Source organism: Juglans regia, chromosome 4, assembly GCF_001411555.2.
Source record: "Juglans regia cultivar Chandler chromosome 4, Walnut 2.0, whole genome shotgun sequence".
In the NCBI taxonomy this organism is placed as follows: Eukaryota; Viridiplantae; Streptophyta; class Magnoliopsida; order Fagales; family Juglandaceae; genus Juglans; species Juglans regia.
In genome coordinates, this window is record NC_049904.1 from 2,827,603 (window position 1) to 2,843,352 (window position 15,750).

Consider the following 15,750-nt stretch of genomic DNA (forward strand, 5'->3'; position numbering starts at 1 on the left):
ACGTCTACACCAGAAGAGCGAGGTACGAGGAAGTTTTCAAAGTCGGGAAGCCACCCAAGCAAGCCCGAACCCAAAAGACCCCTACTGTAGCTTTCAATGACGCCGACCACAAATGGCACATCTACTCGGAGGATATTGGTGACAACAGCAGCTCGGCCGATATCCTCTTCTAGAAAACCTTCGTCAAGATGGGAATCAGTCAAAACAGGCTGCACCCGTGACCTACATCCCTGAGAGGGTTCTCTGGTGAAGTGGTGCAATCCATAACAGCCATAATGCTTCCCATCACTGTAGGAGCGAGAAAGTTCACTTCGACAACCATGAAGAACTTCTTGGTGGTCAATGACCATTCCTCATGCAACGCCAATATCAGGCAACCAACTTTAACAGCTCGAAGTTGGTGACCTCGCCCTACCACCTGGAAATGAAGTTCCTGGCGGAAGATGGCGTACGGGTCATGTGCGAGGAACAAGTTGTGGCGAGGGAGTGCTATATACAGGATCTTTGGGGAAAGGGACGAGGCGAGCCTGAGACAAGATGGTGCATATGTGCCAACTCTAGCCCCCTCTCTTCAGCGGCAGTACTCACGACAAACTGGAAACGAGAGATTTCCTCTCTCATGGTCTCCTTCTCGGCCCCAATGGTGGTCACAACGAACTGAAAATGAGAGATTTCCTGCCTCGTGGTCTCTTTCTCGCTTGAAGGGTAGACTCAACCTTGCGCTAATCTCTGGCAAGCTGTCGGAAAAGCTTGTTCTTATCCTCAATCTCGTTGTAGGCCCACTCAGAGCTTTCTAGCGTCGCCCTAAGGAGGAACATCTCGTTGGACGCACGCCCACCTAGTGTGCCTAAAGCCTCTATCTCGTTCTCCACCTTGGCCAGCCCGTCCACCACCTAGCCTACCAACAACTCGACAACTTGTCGGCATGAAAGAAAATTGTTAGGAGGTCAATTCTTGAAAGCTAAGCGTCAAGAGAAGAGGACAGCAAAAGACATTGAGGAAAAGAGGTTGTTCAAGTGGGCAGTCATTACTCAGACTGCCTTAGCCTTGGCGTCCCCTATGGATGACTTGGCGGGACCGGACGGTGACAACCGTTTGTCACTTTGGGGCCTTGGTCCCTCGCGAGGTCAAGGGCGGAGAAGCATGGAGTGGCCGACGCCCATGACTGCCTATGCCCTTCTCCCCTGTCCATTTTGGCCAACATTGACTCTTGGTCTTCCCCCGTGGCACCGGCTAACTGAGACATCGCGTCAACCTTAGCAATGGAGGGAGTGCTGCAATCAAACTCTTATAAGGACAAAGATCCACCCTCTCTAAGTACAACTAGGTTGTGGTGAGACAAACCTTCAGGTGCTTTGATGCTAGCAATGGGGGCCGATAGATTTTCCCCTCCACCTGCCAAGCTCGTCGGGACCCTTGAAGTGGAACGATCGGATGCCCTTGAACACTTAGGGGTTCCAAAGCCCAGCTCCCCTAATATTTCAAGGAAGATGGCTTGTAACGCCTCGTCATCCACATCCCAAGAAGACGCCCCCAGATCGCCCGACGGATTGGAGGGGGCATCCTGAGCATAAGAGGATGTGGAGGGCACGCCTAAGGGGGATGCATTAGAAAGGCTGGGTCCGCCGCCAGGCCCCACTGAATCTGCGAACACGGTCATTTCCTCCATGCGGGCTTCTTCGCAACTTCAAAAAGGGTGTCCTCCAGAGGACGTGTAGGCGCTCATGGGGTAAGGAACCCCCTAAGAAACTCTTGAACCCTCATGTGTGATTGATCAGGCATGACCAATAATCGGGCTACATTTGTTGGAGACCGGAGGGCGTCAGATAACACCTCCTCCTTGTGTTTCTGAACCCAAGCGTACACCAACTGGATGCGGTCCCTTTCCCGATCGAACAAATCGAACTCAATACTTTTGTCTTCAAGAACAACCTCCAAATCAGACCAGATTGAGAACTCGTGAGCAGCAACCTCCTCAGAAGGGAATTCCCATCTGTCTCCTAACACGATGAAGAAGTTACTCTGCCATCGCTTGGCGTTAGAATAACGTGGCTCAAGATAGACAAGCTTGAACTTTGGCCAAGTCTTGAAGCTGCACACGTTCCCCCCAGTGTTTGGACCATGTGAATGAACAGGAACTCTCACACGGTCAGATCTGGGTATTCTTTCCTTAGGGTTCCAGAACTATGCGCCAAGCCACGCAACATGCCAGGAAGGTCCTCCAAGCGAAGGGGTACAACTACGATGGGGCCAGACCCAGGATTTCCGTAACATCTCGTACTGGACGGCAAAAAAGGGAGCTTGAGCTTGTGGGAGAAAGCGCTGATGTGCAGAGCCACCCTCTTGGAGTTGCCCAACGAGCGCTCCCGGCCTAGGGGAGCTCCAGGGTCACGGACTTTGGGATCGAATATGTTTCCCGAAGGCCATCTAGGGTGGCAGGGCCTAAGACAGAAGTCCAAGCAGACCCATCATAGGAGAGGGGATTGTTGCAGGAGGAGCTCTTTGAAGCCATGGGAGGCGTCTTGGAGGGAGGGCCGACGTGAATGGCGGGACGGTGGAAGAGAGCAACAGACAGAAGGATGACACGTAGAAGTCAAATGTATCTCACAATGGGAGTCGGAGGTGAGAGTTTATAGGGTGGGAGGCGACGATTGAGGAACCTCAGTGGGAGGTGTGATGGGACAATTCGAAGCGACAGTTGCGCCTATTCCTGAGGCAGCGAAGTGTATGGTTAGTCGGGTAGTCCGCAAGAGGAAACAAAGTGTCGAGAAGTGTGGGAAAATTTAAATCCCCCCCCCCCTCGGCGTTGCCAGCACATAGAGAATTCACGGGGTACTAGAATGGGGATTTAGGTGCGAGGGGCTAGGCCCATACTGCTTAGGAGGACCTATAGGCCGTAAGGAGAATGAGCTGGAAATGTGTGGGAAAGGGGGGCCCAAATAGGATTTGCCATGAGGGGCATAGGCTGGGGGTTTGTCCTGGTTTCTCCCATTTCGACGCATTAATGAGACTAAGACCGCGTGGGATCTAGTCCCTCGAGGAAATCGGGTGCATTAAATGCATCTTAGAATGGCTTCCCCCGAGGTTGGATCCGGTGCCTGCTACAGGTGGCCGCATAAAAAGCTGCGTACTGCCGCCATGATAAAGAGAATGTGATGATCATGATGGATGAGTTTCACAAGGAACTAGATTGGAGGGAAGTGGCACGGCGTCTAAAAAATGATGATACTTAACGGATAAAATTGTCTTTCATTGGGGTACAAGGCTCTAAAGGTTTTTGGTCTACAAGAGAAATATTGATTTTGATATCGAAAACTCTCCGGTCCAGCCACCCACTACATTTCTCTCGCTCATAGATATCACACGGCGTCTCATGTGGACAGCCACAAAACATTCATTAACACTAATGTATTACATAAAAATACATTAGTTTATAAGTTTATTAAATCTTTTTATTGTAGACTAATATTGTAGTTAGATATCGGGAATTCCCACCGTCTTTTTATGTAAGCATGATCTCATTTAGATAGGCATGTAATGAATGACCTTAAAGATATTTGCTTTAGGATCCCCACCCCGCCATACTTTTTTTTTTTACCTTTCAACTAATTGGTACTTTAAGCATAGTATTGTTATTAGCCTTTGAGTGTTTGCAGCAGGGAAAAAGTTGCGTCTCTTTCCCCTGAAAACGACATCCTACCATTTTTTTATTTTTTTAATTTGGAGATGGAAAATGTCCTAACCTGCAATAGTAACGCTAAAGGAAAATGATTTGGATACAATATTTTATATAATTATATAATATTTTTTACAATATTTTACATAATTATAATTTAAATAAATAATATTTTTGTAAAACACTTTATAAAAATATCTCTATCTTACAATATAATTATAAAATATATTGTAAAATGTGTTGTGTATCATTCTTCAAAATTAAATATAAATCCAAACATCTTTACAGTGGGATCCCTTTTTGGCAAAATGATTGTTTTGAATTTATCTATTTAAAATTTATATAGATTATTATTCTTTTAGGATAAAATAATGATACATGTACATTTGTTTTTAATTTTTTATATAATCATGTTTTAAAATGAAGATATTTATGTAAAATAATGATATTTTTTATAAATTATTTTAAAAAATATCTTTAATTTAAAATATAATTATATAAATATTTATAAAAAAAATCGTGTTTCTATTATTTGTCTGAAGGGGATATTTATGTAATACTGAAAGCGCCTAATTCACTGATGATGAATATGATTGTAAAGGTAGTTGTGGTTGGATTTTTTTAATTTAATTTTATTCTTTTTCTTTTAAAAAGAATATTTATGGTGCTAATGAGTTGAAGGGTAGAGCACTGTGACAGTGATGTTGTGCCAGTGTTACTTTTCTGAGTGTTACTACTTATATCACTCTACTGTAAAAAAAATAAAAAATAAAAAAATAAAAAAAAATAATCTAGAGGGAAAGTAATGTAATATACAAATTAAAAAAAAAACTTAAGATAAAAAAATGTTTTGATATATAATAGTTGTTGGATTTTGCATGTTTTTCCTCGATGTTAAAATTTTTATTTTGTAATAAAAATTCAAATAATTATATAAAATACCAAAAAATATCAAAGAGAAAAAAGAATACAAGAATTTTGAGAAGCTGAAAAAAGAAATCTGAGCTGGCATGGGTTGCCTTAGGTCGTGTCACTCGGGTTATACCAACCAATAATAACATAGAAATGTTACAAAGAACAGTTCCGCTTTGCACCGGTGGGCCTATTGTTTATGTGTTAACAGTCTCCAATAAAATTCCATTTCCACCCAAGTAATTCCACACAAAACAGACAAGGAGCATCACAAATAAAATAGAAATATTTTTATAGAAACTCAATCTCGTCTTCGCCTTAAGCCACTTGAACCTCAGCCTCAACCTCGACATCATAAAAATCAGCTCTTGTTGTCGTCGCCCACCACCGCACATCACCAGTTTTGTCACCCTCCAGTAATTTTGGCGTCGAGCACCATCTTTGTCGCCCACCATCTCCCCTAAATTATCATACTAGCTATTTCTTTTTTCTACTCGATTGTGTTGTTTGCTTCTCTAGAAAAAAAAATTCTTCTATAGAAAGGATCGGAACAACTAAATTAGTCCATAAAGCTACAAAAGTTCCACTCATATCTCTATTATTTGTATGTTCATAGTGAGAAAATAAATATGATACTTTTTTTTTGCTCTGCTCTTGCTAATAGATCCAAATCCCCTCATAATCCCATGTTCATAACCCTCTCATGCTTAGAATAGTTTGAAAAACCAACTTCTGAACAACAACAAAAGACTACTTGATCAGAATCATGTATATTTTAAAACTCAATCGATATAGATGGAAAATCATGAGCAATAAGGAACGGGTGGCGAAACAAAATCCATCCCCATCCAATCTTTCCCTAATCAATCAAATTTAAAATTTTGAAAGAAATAAAAAAAAAAGAGAGAGAATAAATCTTACGTTAATCGAATACCATTATCTTGTCCGTAAGCTAACAAGCTAACACGCATGCATAGTACACAATTATAACGTAAGTGGCCGGACCTCTAACTTGGTGAGCAGATTGACAATGGATGTGTGATACTTCCTCATTGGCGAGCAGATCGTCAATATTGGACTCGTGAGGCTTCCTTTCTACGATAGGAGGAGGCTTTGGTGGAAGAGGGAGGGAGTAAGGGTTTTTCACGTAAGACATTTTTCACAGTTATCAGGTGTGGACATGTATAGGAGATTTGAAATGGAAAAGCTACGTGGCAAAATTTCATTAGAGAACTTTATTTGAGGAACAACAGACTGGCCGGCTACAAGATTTCTCTATAACGAAATCTTATATCATAAATTTTTATTTAATTAATATATAATTTTTTTTATCTTTTTATTTAAACACTATATGTTTAAACATTAAGATATAATAATAAAACAACAAATTAGATATTGATTAAGTGAAAATGTGTGATGTAAAACTTTCGTACATAACTTCTCATAATGACACCCGGATTGGTGTGATTGTTTTCTATATAATTAAAAAAATTTTAAATAATATTTTGCTTTTATATGTTATTTTATAATTACAAATTACAATAGATTGCGTTACATTTAGGTTGTGTTTGGATGTTGAAGTGAGTTGAGTTGAGTTGAGTTGATATGATAAAATATTATTAGAATATTATTTTTTAATATTATTATTATTTTGAGATTTGAAAAAGTTGAATTATTTATTATATTTTATGTTGAAATTTGAAAAAGTTGTAATGATGAGTTGAGATGAGTTGAGAGGAGTTTGACAACAAACGAAGCCTTTTAAAACAGTATCATAGCAACCTAGAAGGTGTTCTTATATGTCGTAAGCATGACTCGTTTTATTTAGGAATAATCATATTCGTACATTTATTTAATTATTATTTAATTATATTTTTTTAAAATTTAAATTAAAAATTACAGAATATGTTTGAAATTTAAAAATTAAAAAAACAAAATTCAATCAACTCAAAGAATATGTTTGAAATTTTTAATCCAACACAAAAAAAAAAAAAAAACTAAATGATAAAATAACAATAAAGAACGTGTTATATATAATTGCTCCTTATTTAGAGCGTAAGAATGTGAGATTGCTCGTTTTTTAATTATATTTTTATATAAGTGTTTAAAAAAATGTGATTTTTTTTTTATTAAAATAAAATTATATATAATATAATATATTTTTTTATTTATCATATGTATATAATTATATATAATATATAATATAGAAATGATGAAAAGAATCTTTTAAAAAGATTTTCACAAGTTTTTGCAAATCATATCCCTCGTATCATAAATCATAATAATAACGACAAAAACAAAAATAAAAAAAGCTCCCCACTTGTCAGAAATATCTGAAACACAACACAATACAGTACAGTCAGTTAGTTCAATCATTACCGAAAATAGCCGGTCATCGTCCCGTTCCTCAAACGCTATGCGCTCTCACAGCCAGTTCCCCCTGAGGGAGAGAGGAGATCAAAGGATTTGGTCGTAAATCTGTATGTGTCTGTGAGTGAGTGAGTGATTCACAGTCACAGAGAGAGAGAGATCAGTGCGTATGAAGATGCGTGTGTATGCGTCTCTATTCTCCCTCCCAATACTCTCTCAATCACTTCACGTATCCCCTGGCTGCGATGAATAACCTCGTGTCAGTCTCTGCCATAACTTTTTCAGCTCAGAATCACATCATGATAGCCTCTCATTTCATCATCACCTCCCCCCATCTCTTTCACTGTTCAAGCTTCTCTCTCCTGTAATTATCCTCCTCTTTGTTACCCATAATAATCCCCGTAGGGCTTTTAATTCTTTACCCTTCTCTTTCCCCTGTCCCACTTCTTTTGTCTATGGCGGAGGGTTTCGAGCCCTACCATGTCCCTCAACAGAGCAGAAGAGATAAGCTCAGAGTAGTCATCTCCCAGAACCATCACGGTGATGTTGTGGAACCCACCACCGCGGCCAACCTCCAACACTGCGCAGGTTTACTCCCTCTCTACGATCCCGCGCTTCTCTCCACCGATTTTGTAAGTTGCGCCAACGCTTCCGCCCACGAGTTCCACCACCAGAACCTTCAGCTCTCGGGGCCCACTGCGGAGGCTTGTAAAGCAAGCGGCTGCTCCGTGAAAGAGGAAAGCGTCAATCTGATGGGGTTCGTGGGAGGTATGATGAACGGTGCGTCGTCTTCTTCCTCGGCTCCTCACCCCTCGTACTTAGATCGCCACCAAAACTCTTTGCCTAATATTCCGAGCTCTATCCAAGACATTAACAGTATCCCTTTTCTTTATCCCCCTCGAAGTCTTCAGAACCTTCGAGATTTCGATCAGAGCTATAGTGGTGGTGAGGTTATGGGGTTTAAGCCAGAACCACTCTCTCTATCCCTGTCTTCTCATGCGACCCAACAAAGCAATCTTCCACTGGAACTAAATTTTCAGAGATATGGGTCAAGTACTTGTGGGTATGTGATTCCCAGCATTGTTGGAGGCAGTGCCTCGGCCTCGAACGATGTGTCGCGGAGCTCCGTCCCGCTCGGGCCGTTTACAGGTTACGCTTCGGTTCTCAAGGGATCGAGATTCTTGAAGCCCGCACAACAGTTGCTAGAGGAGTTATGCGATTTCGCCGGTCGTGGAATTTACGCTGAAAAGATAGCAGCGGATTCGTCTTTAATGGACTCTCCCATGGAGTGCCTGAGTTCAAATGGAATTGTAGACACTCCGCTGAGTTGTGGGGATGGGGGGGAGATTCGGAGAAAGAAGTCTAGGCTTATTTCGATGCTTGATGAGGTATGCTTCACTAATTTGATGGGTGGAATTATACCCGTTTGCATTTTTTTGTTTGTTTGTTTGGTGCATCTTTCGAAAACCAATTTCTCCATTGAATAGATAATTCTTTTTTTTATTTTTTATTTTTTATTTTTTATTTTTTTTGTGTGGATTTTCTTTCTTTCAAATTTGGTTCATAGTTTTTTAATCTGATCTTTTATGAAACCCAAGATTCGTCTCTGAAGAAGCAACTTCTGGAATTTTTTTTTTATTTTGCTTGATTGGTTGTTGAGTTAACCAACGTGCAGTTTGTGGTGTTGCATGGATAAGTTTAATTAATTTACTATTTATAGCTTCGTCAGCTGTGTTCTTTGTGCATTAGATTCTGTTTTAAAGGATTGATAACATAATAACATTGGCGATCGCAAAATCGTCTTTTGGAAAAGGTGACAGTAGGGAATATATGCACTAATATTGGCATTCGTGTTTGACAGCCGTAGAATGAGTTCTGGTAGCTGGGGACATGTTGCCACCGAGTTTAATTAGGGAGTAATGTGCATAAAGTGAGTGAAGGAATCCGTTTGAAAAGATTTATACTTCTATAAAGTGCGTAAATAAAGCATATGATATTCCATAATTAAAGAGCACGAGATGAGTAGATGACAAGGTGTCTACCCGCGTTATTTGATTGGTCTCAGCCTCTTGAATTTAGGCGATCACAATAGGGTAATCTCTGTTTGGATTTAGAGATGAGTTGACATGATTTTAGTTGAGTTGAATAAAATATTGTTAGAATATTATTTTTAATATTATTATCATTTTCATTTTGTTATTTGAAAAAGTAGAATTTTTTATTATATATTGTGTGGAAATTTTGAAAAGTTGTAAAATGTGATGAGATGAATTGAAATGAGTTGAGGTGAGTTTTGAATCCAAACGAGGCAAATCTTGAACATATATATATAAATATATATATTTTTTTTTACGACGGGAAACCACTCTATGACAGATCCCTTTGGACTTGCCCAAATTAAATTAGAATAACCAAAGAAGAATGCCGTAAGGGTGGCTAGGTGACTGATCCATACACATGTATACTACACACGCACTAGGGTTGCAAGTTGCTCTTAAAGTTTGTAGGCAGCCATTTATGTTAGCTAGTTATGAAGAATTTGTGTTGGTAGTTAGTTGGTCTCTCCTATAAAATATTTTAAATAAAGCCTCATTTTATTAGAATTTGTGTTGGTAGTTAGTTGGTCTCACCTATAAAATATTTTAAATAAAATCTTATTTTATTGAAAATTTTGAAAAATATTCAATAAAGTAATTTATATTTTATTGTATTATAATGAAGAGTGACTCACTTAAATTTTGGCTTAGGCCTCAATTTTTATTGAGTCACCCCTAATAGGGAGTAGGCTGCATTATGATTCATTTCTTTAGTTTCTGGTCAATAAGAAGTGCTTGTCACTTCAAATTTGTTAAGAACTTAAGAGTCATGCTTATTTTACCCTTTTCAGTGAGGTTCTTTGAGCCTTTAAAATTCAGTAACCTCTCCCATTCACTAAGATTTTTACATCTGTAAACAGGACCGTAAGTTGCCTTCTGAGGATCCCTATATCCATCCATTTTATATAGAAGTAGCTCAATTACTAACCTCAATTACTAACTAAGGGCATGCTTGGGTAGTAAGATGAGATGATAATTCTGTGAATAGTAGTGAAATAGTTTGAAATAAAAAGTTTTATTGGGTTTTGGGATATGTGAGAGAAAAAGTTAAATAAAAATATTATAAAATTTTAATATTATTTTCGTTTTGAAATTTGAAAAAGTTGATTTTTATTTTTGGTGTTTTGTTTGGAAGTTTTGGAAAGTTGTAATGATTAGGTAACGATTAGATGAAAAAGTTGAAGATTTGAAACAAAAAAGTTTTTTTTTGTGCTAGAGTGATGTTCGAGAAGGAAATTATGAAAAGTTATGAGATGAGATGAGATATTCTCGAGTCATCTCACTTCCTAAACATGGCCTAAATCTATGTTAGTGTAGATTCTAGAACTTGAAAGGTTGACTGCATTCTGTGTATCTTTATTTATGTCAAGTTATTTTAAAAGCTCAATCTGTGAGATTGGTCTGATCAACACCTGGGTTATATTATATATAAGCTGACTTGGGTTCAAATCTTACCTAGAACAAAGAAAAAGGAAAATATCGTGTAAATGATCCAATTAGCCGGGGTTAAGTGTAAGTTGGGTTGAGGTGGATGCCTTTTCCTCGATAGTGATTTCAGTAGTCCCATGTTAGTTGTAAACAGCTATGAAAAAAGGAAAGCCCACACACATTTATAATGATTACAGGATAGATGAGAACGAGCATTAACTCTCTATAAACAATGATTGTGGTGTGTATACATTCAATGAAGTATTGTTTTAGGTGATTTTCTGCTCTTTTACCAAATATAAAACATGTTCAGCTAATTATGTGGATGCTTGTGTGCATGTGAAGCTGTAATAATATTTTGTATGCTTTGTTGCTTCAAAAGTACGAATTGATATTGCAGCCTTTTCATTTGTTTGGGCCCCGACCTCAGGATAGGTTCCTGTTCATTAGTAGACTAATTAAAATGTGTTTTTAATTATAATGTCATGAAGGGAAATACAGTGTTTTTCTTTTCTACCAAGCGCGCACCAATTTTTAGCAAATGAGGCTGCAATGAGAAATGGGTTGTTTTGAACTGCTTGCAGTTTGCAGCCTTCTAACCTGTAGAATATTCTCAAGTTCTCAGTAAAAGAAGAGAAATGAATAATGACTTGGAAAAGAAGAAGAGGATAAATGGATAATTTGATGGGATATGATTATCTTGTTCCATTCTTGAGTATTTTTTTTTCACTGTTTTCTCATTTCCACTAGGTGTACAGGCGGTACAAGCAATACTATGAACAGATGCAGGCTGTAGTAACATCATTTGAGAATGTTGCTGGGCTAGGCAATGCTGCCCCCTATGCGAACTTGGCTGTCAAAGCTATGTCCAAGCATTTCAGGTGCTTAAAGAATGCGATTACCGACCAGCTTCAGTTCACCAATAAGGCTCGTGATCATGGAACACATGGGAAAGATGAAGCTTCAAGATCTGGGAATAATGACAGAGGACTTTATTGTCAGAGACCTGTACACAGTTCAGGATTCCTGGAACACCAACCTGTTTGGCGACCCCAGAGGGGTCTTCCTGAACGTGCTGTAACCGTTCTCAGGGCATGGTTGTTTGAACACTTTTTGCATCCGTAAGTAGTTTAATGAGCTGGTTAATGATCAAGAAATATAAAGTTCCACAAATGGAATAACAAGTCATCCCCCCGTTCCCTCCCCCCTCACCCTCATTTATGATTTGTTGACATTCTCTCCGTTTACTATGTTATATTACAGTTATCCAACTGATACAGACAAGTTAATGTTGGCTAAAGAAACTGGCCTATCACGGAGCCAGGTGTGCCATTCCTCTCAAACCCTAGTATTGTGTTTCATTTTCACTCATTTCATGTCACGTTGATCTGAGGTGGATGTTCAATTGGTTTTGACATTTTCTATTGTGAGCCAGGTTTCTAACTGGTTTATCAATGCAAGAGTAAGGCTTTGGAAGCCGATGGTGGAAGAAATTCATACTCTAGAAACACGGCAAGCCCAAAAAGCTTCACAAAGGGATGAGCGAACTGCCAGCAGATCAAATGATCATTTAAGTTCGGCAAACACACATGGATCCAACAACCCAACCCCTTCTAACCAAAGGGTTCAAGACACCCCATCAAAACGCACCAGAAATGAAGTTCCTGATATACCTCTGGTGGGGAGCGAGGAAGCGCATAACTTATCCTTCAACTTCTCATGTCATTCTCATGCTGGTGGAGGTGTAGGTGTAGGTGTGAGCATGGCAGGTGGAAGTGGTGGTGGTGGTGGTGGTGTTTCTCTAACATTGGGTCTTCATCAGAATAATGGGATTGGTTTATCAGAGAACTTTCCCATCATTAATGCAGCTCAGCGCATTGGCCTCGGCCTTGAGACAAATGGTGAGGGATACGTTATGGGAGGTTTTGAATCACATAATCGGAATTTCGGAGATGTTATTGGGGGGCAGCTATTACATGATTTTGTGGGCTGAAGATCATATGTTCAGTTCAAGGTGATCTGTCTAAACGTCATTTAATTAATTGGATATAATTCCTCAGTTAGATGGGCTCTTACCAACTCCATATATAGAAAGAGAAGCCAGCTGTTATTTTAAGAGGTATTATTACATCATGATCATCGCATTGCCATACTAATGCTCTCATCTCAAAAGCGACTCTCTCCCTTCTCTCTCTCTCTCTCTCTCTCTCTCTCTCTCTGGCGACTACTCTTTTGGAGCTAGCGTTTCTCTTGTTTACTGAGTATATTTCCAAACATCAATCAGACAGTGGTGTAAATGTTTAACAGAGTACGTGGCATGGTAGAACAAGACAGGAAACTACAGTGTGGGCCATCCGTACGGTTGTCGTCTTTTGATTGAGATTTATACAGTTGTGTTTTTTGTTTCTGCTTTGTCTATATACGTACTATGACGTTACGATGAACGTTAACAGGCTCCTCCTACATTATAACAAAAAATTGCCATGGGATTTTAACCAAAGTTCGATGACTAGAGAAAATTTATCATTGGACAAAACGAGCTGCTGCACCGATCGACAGAATCTTAAAAAAAAAGGCAATTTTTTCTTTGGACCGATCCAGAAATAGAGTAAAGGGTAGCAAATCTTTTAAACCAATATGGTTTTCTAACCCATCAGAAAAAGCTTGTTTCGTAATGATTTCAGTGATCATTCTTTTTTTTTTTTGATAAAGCGGATGGTATCCTTCGTTGAGAGGACTTAAAAAATTGATTTGAAAAACAAGTCAATTATAATTGTTAGTATCTTTTCAGTACACTTTTGTGACTGACATGGTCTAGTCCAGACAGTAAATTTTTAAAGATCTAGATCTTAGAGAAAATACTACCTCTGTCCACGACAGAGATTACAAAGTTCCATATTCCGACTAAGCAGAGTAGGGTATACCAAATCCCGTCAATGCGGAGGGGAGACTAATATTCCATTCGGACTAAAGTCCGAAGACACTACTTTTTTTAAATTTTTATTAACCTAGAAACTATATTAAACAAACAAAACTACAAAGAAAAAACAATGCACCAAAAGAAAAACAGAACACAGGCTGCTGTGGCGCGTGCACTGCACGCGCCACTCTGGGAAAGGAACCGACAGTCGACCTTAGAGATCCCGGACTCATAGACTCCAGAAACACAACGAGTGGTGTTGGCAGAGGGCTTCCCGGTGGTGCGTGAAGACCACGCGCCAAACGATGCAGAAACTACGAGCTGCGCGTGCGGGCTACTCCTCGCTCCGTTTGGTACCGCATTCGGTGGTCTTTAAGATCAGTGGCAGGGCAACACCATGATAGGGCGCGTGCTGGCCTATGGGCGGCGGGAAGACCTAGATCGGTGGTTCACTCTTATTTCGCCTGAAAATACACAAAAACACAAAACAAAAACTACATAGAAGAGAAGGGATAGAGGAGGTGGAGGAGGAGGAGGAGATAAAGGAGAGAGTTTTCGAGAGCGAGAGCTTCAGTGATCATTCTTGGTTATATGGGTATATATTAGAAAAATTCATTTCATCAGTTACTATTTACTATCACACGTTATAAAAAAATTATAAGTGATATGTGAGAGTAAATAATGACTGATTAGTAGAATTCTTCTATCACACATTATGAAAAAATTATAAATGATATGTGATAATAAATAGTAACTGATGAGTAGAATTCTTCATATCTTAGATATCAATTTGCACTTAATACTTTTAACATTGATCAAATTAATTATTCTATTAAAATTTGTTACTAAACCGTTCTTTTCGTATTCTAAATAAAAAATTAAATAAATTTTATTTAAAAAAAAAATCTGACTTTCCAAAAATGTTTTTGAAAAAAAAAAAAACGTCACCCACGAGGTGTGCTCAGACCAAGATGGTCGTCGACAGCCGTCCTAGCTGGCACGACTCTCCCATGACATATAAGATGGGCCAGTTGAAGCCCGATTACTTTATGGGCTCCAAATCTCTACCCTGGAGGTTCGTTTGGGTTCCACTGTAATAAAGAGAAGATGTATGGGCCTGCAACCCTAATAATGAAATTTTACACATGAATTTTCATCAAACATTTCTTTGTTTTTTTTTTTTTTTTGTTTTTCTCATTATTTGTCTGCAATAAAGTGTTGGGAGCGGAAGATGTGAACTTGAATCTTTATAATTTGAAAACTTATAATAAACTTATAGTTATCATCTATTTTATCATCATTTTCTAAACATCTCAGGATGCAGTATCAAATGATTGATTCACAAATTGAATATAATACACTATCTTTAATCATTTAATATCACATAATGAGATGACGAGCGAATGACAACATTACTATTATAATTTATATCTTTTATTTGGTTTTTATGTTGAGACTAAGACTCGTTTGGATAGTGAAAGTATTTCATCTCATCTCACCATTACAATTTTATCAAATTTTCACACAATACAAAATTTAATAAAAAATTTATTTTTTTCAAATTCTAAAATAATAATAATATTAAAAAATAATATTTTATTCATCTTTCAATTTTTATCTCAACTCACTATCTAAATTACACTTAAGAGTATCTTAGATGATCTGTGAATAGTAAAGAAATAATTTGTAAATAATAAATAGTTTGTAAATAATAATAAATAATTTGTTAATAATAATCAACTAGACTGAAAATATTTAAGAACGTTTATATTTTAGCTAGGGGTGGCCCCGCGCCACCCCTTCCCCACACCCCGCCCCGCATGGGACAGAGGGTGAGGTTTTCACCCCCATCCCCTACCCCCGGGATGCGGGGGCGGAGTGCGGGGCAAATTTCCAATCCGTCCCGCATCCATCTACTTAAAAAAAGTAATACATTTTACTTGATTTAAAAATTAATTTTAAGTGTAAAAGTAATTAAAAATACATTTTTAGACCCAAATTATAAATTTAAATTTTGTAAATATGATTATAATTTAAAAACTATGTAATTTCTAAATTTACTAATGTATATTTTGTGTAAATTATAATGTATTAACTTTTAAACTATATAATTTTTAAATTTGTCATTACATATTTTGTGAACAAGTTTAATAAATTGTAATATATTTATATATAGACAATTTGTAAAATATAAATATATATGTTTTTATATATAATATATATAAAAAAAATGTAGGCAGGGAGGAGTGAGAGAAATGGGGGAAAGAGGTTGGACCCTCCCGCCACCCGTCCCTACCCCCGGCCCTGCCCCGCCCCCGCTAGGGCCTTTAGATGTGAGGTGAGAGGGC

The 15,750-nt window shown here is 38.3% G+C and overlaps 1 protein-coding gene across 1 annotated transcript; it reads left to right on the forward strand.

The window, feature by feature from the left end:
- The first annotated feature begins 6,874 nt into the window (after positions 1 to 6,874).
- On the forward strand, positions 6,875 to 12,607 carry LOC109013363 (BEL1-like homeodomain protein 9). Its single transcript, XM_018995423.2, has 4 exons — positions 6,875 to 8,346; positions 11,233 to 11,603; positions 11,746 to 11,806; positions 11,918 to 12,607. Exons 1-4 carry the CDS (start codon positions 7,414 to 7,416, stop codon positions 12,473 to 12,475), a joined length of 1,923 nt encoding a protein of 640 aa, XP_018850968.1. The 5' UTR covers positions 6,875 to 7,413; the 3' UTR covers positions 12,476 to 12,607.
- The last annotated feature ends 3,143 nt before the right edge of the window (positions 12,608 to 15,750 follow it).

Bases quoted from the DNA above. Each gene is read 5' to 3' on its own strand.
- LOC109013363 (XM_018995423.2), top strand. From the start codon at position 7,414: ATGGCGGAGGGTTTCGAGCCCTACCATGTCCCTCAACAGAGCAGAAGA. The intron at 8,347-11,232 runs GTATGCTTCACT...CATTTCCACTAG, and splicing joins TTATTTCGATGCTTGATGAG to GTGTACAGGCGGTACAAGCA. The intron at 11,604-11,745 runs GTAAGTAGTTTA...GTTATATTACAG, and splicing joins TTTGAACACTTTTTGCATCC to TTATCCAACTGATACAGACA.